The sequence below is a fragment of the Candoia aspera genome, chromosome 6, assembly GCF_035149785.1.
Source record: "Candoia aspera isolate rCanAsp1 chromosome 6, rCanAsp1.hap2, whole genome shotgun sequence".
Lineage (NCBI taxonomy): Eukaryota > Metazoa > Chordata > Lepidosauria > Squamata > Boidae > Candoia > Candoia aspera.
In genome coordinates this window covers 50810498-50818239 of record NC_086158.1, presented here as the reverse complement: position 1 = coordinate 50818239, position 7742 = coordinate 50810498, and the positions used below count along the sequence as shown (strand labels likewise).

At 38.3% G+C, this 7742-nt stretch overlaps 1 protein-coding gene across 1 annotated transcript in view; it reads right to left on the bottom strand.

The window, feature by feature from the left end:
* Positions 1 to 491: 491 nt before the first annotated feature.
* Positions 492 to 7742, bottom strand: part of CFAP58 (cilia and flagella associated protein 58) — a 94033-nt gene continuing 86782 nt past the window's right edge. The window contains exons 17-18 of the mRNA XM_063307801.1: positions 5705 to 5838; positions 492 to 612 (exon numbers count right to left, since the gene is read on the bottom strand). Coding sequence (XP_063163871.1) covers positions 492 to 612; positions 5705 to 5838 — 255 coding nt within the window. The remainder of the gene's footprint in view (positions 613 to 5704; positions 5839 to 7742) is intronic.

Below are 7742 nucleotides of genomic sequence, written 5' to 3'. Positions count from 1 at the left end.
GTCAATTTTATATTGTCTTAAGATATTAGTAATGTAAATATTTTTCCAGGATTTTAGGATGTATATTCAGGAAGAGGTAGACTGAAACAATATAGCTGCTCATCTTTAAAACAATTACATGTATGACATCCAACCCTCAATGTATTTTTTTGGATGCACTGTCTTCAAGAGAACTAACTTCCAGTCAAGCATGTTTTTAAAAATGCAATATAAGATTGTGTTGCTGTTGTTATTTTAAAAAACAATATACTCCATTGATATCTATAGAGTAAGATGTGGAATTCTTATGAGTAGAATCCAATTCATATCAACTTGCCTGTGCCAGAGTTTTATGAAAAGAACACAGTGATCTTTGGGAAGTAATAATATTATTATTATTAATCAAATTTATCACTGCCCATCTTCCAAAAGGGACTATTATCTATGAAAAAGCAATACTGTAGTTCTATAGGGGATGCCACAACATGTGACATTATGTCATGATGCTATAGTTATGCCACAATTTTGGGAGGTGGGTTGCTAAGTGGGAAGCCACCTCCAGTGAAGCGTGGAACTCTGGTTTTCTGTCCTGGGAAGTCATGTTCCATGTTACTGAAGGCTCTCTCCTTTTCCCTTGGAGGTAAAGAAAAACAAAAAAGAAAGGAAATAAGATGTATGTTAATAATGGCAAATATTCTATCTGAAAATCATTTAAAATATGTTGATGAAACACATCAACATTTTAAGCATCCACAATTAGACATCTGTTTGAATCTAATTAAGTAACTGCTGATTGAAATTTATTAAAAATTAGAAATGAATCAGCTCTCCTACTGTTAACCCCTTAAAATAGTTTCTCATTAGAAGCTGAATAACTGTAAACTTTGTAGTTCAGAAATTCTAATCTTAACACCACTCTTCAAAATAAGGATTTGTTTTCAAATGATCATCAAAGGCAAAAGGGGATATATATTATATGTATATGTATATGTATATGTACACATACATACAAATCATGTTAAATATTTTTGCATTTAACACATTTTGTAATAATTACATAGGTTCTTTTAGACAAAACCAAGACTATCCGTATAACTTTGAACTGTTACATTCTCTAGAATTCGTACCATAGGATGATTAAACACAGCTTGAATTTACCAGGCTAAAGAGAAAAGAACAATTTGAATGTTTACTCAGCTATTTAATGAGGAGTTCCAAGTAGAGCAATGTAGGGAACCAATTTTTGTGCACAGAGATGCATGACTGCACAAATGCTACAGAATATTCATAGCTATGAGTCTTGGAATCTCTGGATATAAGAATTATCCAAGATACCTAAGTACAGAAAATTATATGCACTGTTTGCATATTATGAGAGGGAATCAGATTCTGTAAGAAAGTTTTCACCACTATGAAAATGAATGAAAACTGTATCAATAACATTTTAGTGACAAGGGATTAAGCCATTTCACTCCCCCATCATTGAAGGAAGAGGTAAGAAGTGATGAACTATAATTAACCTACAGTAGTGCTTAAAAGTTTGTGAATCCTTTTGAATTCTCAATATTTCTGCAAAAATATAACTTAAAAACGCAATCTGTTCTTTACACAAGTCCTAAAACTAGACAAAGAGAACCCAATTAAACAAATGAGTCAAAAACATTATACTTGTTCATTGATTTATTGAGGAAAATGATCCAAAGCTACATGTGTGTGCATGGGATCAGAAACTTTTAGGTACCACTGTTAAGCCTGAAAGGGGCAACCCAAAATATCCAATCCCAAGACAGAACTGAATGAGGAGGGGCAAATAGAAAAGGAGTGCCTGAAAAAATGGTTAATGGATTGGGCACCTGTAGATAGCAGGGAAATAGCAGGGGAAACATAAAATGCTATGAATGTGCAACTTCTTCTAACCACATTAGATAAACTATTTTCTGATGACCAATAGAAAAAAGATTTTGAAGTTTAGCAGACATGAAACCTCTTACCAAGTGCTATCTAGAAAACTGCATGAACTTGTAGTTCATATACTTGCTAGAGGTCAAGTCTGACTTGAAGGAAAAAGTGTTTCAAGGGAATGTTTCAGTTCAATGAAATTTTGACTGAACCACCCTATTGAAACAAATCTGCAAGCTGACATGCTTCAAATCAAATTAGTTGGCTCTAAAGCACTTCACTCCTTCAGAGTGCTTTGCAACTTTGATACCTTTTTCCATTTCAGTGATGGCTACAAACAATACATAATATTATGACTTCCCTTCTATAAAGAGAGAATGCTGAAGGGGCCTGAGAGGTGACATGAGCTGATACTGATACTGGTAATGAACTTTATCATCTTATTAAACTCTCTGCCTCTCAGAGCTTTCAGCTTTATTCACTTTTCAGCTCTGAGCTTCTTCAGTGTAGCCAACCGCAAGTTACTTTACTCTCTAGGGCTAATGAAGTGAAACACTTCTGCATTGGCCCTGCCCACACAACTGACAACTCAGCTCTCAGTACTTTGAATATAAGCTCAAGGGTGATCAATCCAGTATGTACTCTTGGATAAAAACTTACTTTTAAATTCTGCATGATAAAATCAACTATACCATCCCTCCTGCCACACAGAAACAGGAAAGTTTTGACACCACATAATGGGCACTCTTCTGAGTCCTGCCCAAAAAGATGACATTCTCCACCCAGAGTGCCACTCTACCACACCCAGTAAGAGTGTCCTTCCCAGCCATGTTTGCCAGCTGGCTCTGCGAGCCTTTGTGCCTCCTCCCTATTCGAAACAGTGATCAGAGGCAGCAGAGCCACAGCTCTCCACAAGTACAAGTCAATTGTCATTTTACACTGTAACATCAGGTTGCATGCCCAAAAACCTAGTGGAAAAATCAGTGTTTAAAAATTTTCATTTTAAAATCAGGTAGGGCAATTGTTGCATTAGTGCAACCAATAGAGACTCTTTCCTAAACAACTTGGACACTGCTGTGCTGTCCTTACCCTATCCTGCAATTAGAATATTTGAAATATATGTATGTATGTATGTATGTATATGTATATGTATATTTATATTTTTATATGTGAGTATGTGTGAGTGTGTGTGCGTGTGTATGTATGTGTGCGTGTATGTATGTATGTGTGTATGTGTGTGTGTGTATGTATGTGTGTATATATATACACACATACATACCTACAAATAAATAAATACCCATGAAGGTATCCAGTAAAATGAACCATCAGCAAACTGAAAAATATAGAAAAATTCAGGGTGTCATTGTATCAAAAAGTGTACTTTGGAGTATACTGATTGTGCCCTTCAGAAATATTACCTGCCAGTTCTGGCAACAGGAAACCAGGCAATTTGGACAAGCCCATAGTGGCTTAAATTGAATTGGTTTGCCCTTAATTCTCATGAAAAAAAAAAAAGGTGAAAGGTCCCTTGTGCAAGTACCGAGTCATGTCTGACCCTTTGGGGGGACACCGCTTTCGCAGCGTTTTCTTGGCAGACTATAGCAGGGTGGTTTGCCATTGCCTTCCCCAGTCGTCACCTTCCTCAGCAAGCTGGGTGCTCATTTTACCAACCTTGGGAGGATGGAAGGCTGAGTCGACCTGAGCCAGCTGCCCGAGAATCCAGCTTCTGCTGGGATCAAACTTAGGTCACAGGGAGAGTTTTCAGTTGCAATACTGCCACCTACCACTCTGTGCCACACGAGGATCTTTTTTTCAATTGTCATGCACTCCTTTAATTTCCATGATGAATCAAATCAGGGCTGGTTCACACAACCCAAACACGAAACAAAACACACATACAAAAACACAAAACAAAGACTGAGACTTCTAGTCCCACTTTAGGCATGAAAGCCAGCTGGGTGACCTTGGGCCAGTCACTCTCTCTCACCCCAGCTCACCTCACAGGGTTGTTGTTGTGGGGAAAACAGGAGGAGGGAGGAGCATTAGGTATGTTTGCCACATTGAGTTATTTATAAAAAATAATAATAAAGGAGGGATAAATATCTAATACAAAAAAAACCCCTAATGTTTATCTCAAAGCACAGTATCTATTTTATAATCTGAACTCTTTAAATCCCTGCCTTGACTATATAGAAGTTGGCACAACAGTTGCAGAGTGCATTAGCTGCATCATCAAAGTTCAGTAGTGACATTGGTTTCTACCATATCTGCATTGTAATACTTCTCTTAAACTACTAGTTTGCATTAAATTGGTAAAGTAGAGAACAGAAATATTCTCAACAGAGAACATTTTGGAAGAATTGCCTACTTTTTGTAATCCTATCTGGTGAAAACTCTATCTACACATCTATACAAAAGACTAAAGTTTCTTTGTGGTATGTCATAAACGAATTTTGTAAATGCATAACAAATTCAGAATGCCAAATATAAGTACCTTCTAGATATATATTGGCATTATAGGTTGGATTATGGTAAAATAAATAGATTGAGAGACTGAAAGAGAGATGGGGCATTTCACTTACAGTAACAGAAAATTGTGATAATACCATAACAAATTGTGGCAAGTTCTTAGTGGTATGGAGATACCAAGTCATCTTGTCTGCCTCCTGAGAAATCTGTATAACAACCAAGTAGCAACAGTAAGAACAGACCACGGAACAACGGACTGGTTTAAGATTGGGAAAGGAGTACGGCAGGGCTGTATACTCTCACCCTACCTATTCAACCTGTACACAGAACACATCATGCGACATGCTGGGCTTGAGGAATCCAAGGCTGGAGTTAAAATTGTTGGAAGAAACATTAACAATCTCAGATATGCAGATGATACCACTTTGATGGCTGAAAGCGAAGAGGAACTGAGGAGCCTTATGATGAAGGTGAAAGAAGAAAGTGCAAAAGCTGGCTTGCAGCTAAACCTCAAAAAAACCAAGATTATGGCAACCAGCTTGATTGATAACTGGCAAATAGAGGGAGAAAATGTAGAAGCAGTGAAAGACTTTGTGTTTCTAGGTGCAAAGATTACTGCAGATGCTGACTGCAGTCAGGAAATCAGAAGACGCTTAATCCTTGGGAGAAGAGCAATGACAAATCTCGATAAAATAGTTAAGAGCAGAGACATCACACTGACAACAAAGGTCTGCATAGTTAAAGCAATGGTGTTCCCCGTAGTAACATATGGCTGCGAGAGCTGGACCATAAGGAAGGCTGAGAGAAGGAAGATCGATGCTTTTGAACTGTGGTGTTGAAGGAAAATTCTGAGAGTGCCTTGGACTGCAAGAAGATCAAACCAGTCCATACTCCAGGAAATCAAGCCAGACTGCTCACTTGAGGGAATGATATTAAAGGCAAAACTGAAATACTTTGGCCACATAATGAGAAGACAGGACACCCTGGAGAAGATGCTGATGCTAGGGAGAGTGGAGGGCAAAAGGAAGAGGGGCCGACCAAGGGCAAGGTGGATGGATGATATTCTAGAGGTGACGGACTCGTCCCTGGGGGAGCTGGAGGTGTTGACGACCGACAGGAAGCTCTGGCGTGGGCTGGTCCATGAAGTCACGAAGAGTCGGAAGCGACTAAACGAATAAACAACAAAACAGAAAATTCCAATTGTGGCCAACCTCAATTATCTAATCCTGGAAATATGTGTCACCTACTCCACATAGGTGACTTGAAAAGTGCTGTCACTATCAGAGTTCAGCTAGTCATTTTGCATTATATACTATTCTTGCAATTGGTCTTACTACAATTGCTAAAATTTTCTTACTTGTTTTCATGCTCCTTGCGTTTTTGAGTGAGGTATTTCTTCTTTATATTCAGAAGTTCATTTGCAAGTCTTTCAATTTCATATTTGTATTCTTGACTCTGCGATTCATACATATTCAGCTCAGAAGATAAAACCTTAAAAAGCCAAAACAAAACCTCTTATAGTGCACCAAATCAGTGACTTGCTGTTATGCTATTTTATGTTTAGAAAAGATGTAGCACAAGTCCATCCTTGGAACAAGGGGAATTTTGATTGCACTGAGCAATCACAATTAAGCCTTTGAGCCTTAAGCCATTCTATCATCTATCATGAGTTTGTGCAGTGAATGCTGCTTGCACCAACAGATTTGGAAAAATGAGAAAGGGAAAAGAGAGAGCAAATGTTCTTTCTATACTTATTCCAGTCTATGAAATTACTCCGCTAGAGATGCTCACCTCATCCTAACTTTGGCCATCATGTTTAAAAAAGCCTTAGGATATAAGGTAGTTTCTTAATAATCTCACTACTATTCATTGTCAACATCTGCTTTTTTGCAATTACTTTTTGTTGTGTTTCATAGAACCCAAGGACGTAAGGTGTGGATGGGACCTCCAATCCAGTCCCCTAGACAATGCAGCAATCTACACTGCAGCATTCCTGACAGATGGCCCTCCAGCAAAGGAGAGTCTACCATATCCCAAGAGAGTTTGTTTCATTAGTGAACAGCTCTAACCTTTGGATTTTTTTCCAATGTCCAACCAATATCTACCTCCTTGTAATTTAAACACATTGTCCTATCCTTTGGGGAAAAAACCCTCTGTTCCATTTTCTACATGACAGTCCTTTAGATGCCTAGTGGGGAGGTATAATATAATTAAATATATGAAAACACATGCTTTGGTTTCTAATCAAAGTGAGTGGTTTTCTCACAACACTAGAATCATAGAAAGAGCTATCATGTCTCCCCTCAGTCTTCTCTTCTCCAGGGTAAGCATACCCAGTGCCTGCACTGTTTCCCATAAGTTTTTTCATTCCAGGCCCATTTTCATTTTGTTTTTCTCTGCACATTCTCCAGTTTCTCAGTGTCATCCCTACCAAGCAGTACCCAGAACTGGATGCAATATTTCACATGCAGTCTGACTAACACAGAACAGACAGGAACAATGGTATACTTAGAAGCAACGTCTCTTAGTCCTGAATGTCCATTAAATCCAAACTTACTTCATTCATATTAATTTACATTATTTTAGGTAATTTGTGTAATGATATAATTCTTTCTGTCATACAGACAAGCCAACTTGATACGGAGAAAAAAGTAAGTTCAATCTCTTTCTCAAACACACACACTGACACACAAACACTGCCCACTTACCCCCTCTGTAGAAAATATAAAAGAGAAGAAAAAAAAACAAGATGGAGACTGGGCCTCAGGAAGGGATAACTGCACAGGGAAGGTAAGGAGGGAGAAAGAAAAGAACAAAACTGTGCAGCAAATGAAGTGAGAGAACCCCTCCAATTTAATAGTCAGTCTTCCGGCTAATCTTCAAAGGTATCCAGGCTTGCATTAGCAAGGTCTACAGCTGTTCTCATATTCTTATCCAGAAATGCAAGTTAATATCCCTCCTCAATCACAGGTAAATGTTTGTTGAGAAAAGCTCATCTTCACATCTGGTAAATAAGCGAGGTTGCCATTTAACTGAGTGATTCAATAGGTTTTAGAAGGCAAAAATTATCTTTTGTTACTACACAGCCTTGCATTACAGTCCCACAGATGTAATTGTTTCTCTCCAATTTCCATTGTCAGACTTAATCTACAATACTGTATCCAGTTCTGGTCACCACATTTTTATTTTTATTTTTTTATTTATCAAATTTGTCACCGCCCATTTCCTCCCACCAGAGGGACTCTGGGCAGTTTACAACAAAAGCAGAAAAGGTACACTTCCTGGACCCCACAAAAGGGAATTCTCTTGTAGACAGGGTCTGCAACATGCCCTCTGTGCATGATCAGGTGGGACGGGTTGATGTAATGGGGAAGAGGCGGTCCCTCAGGTAACCT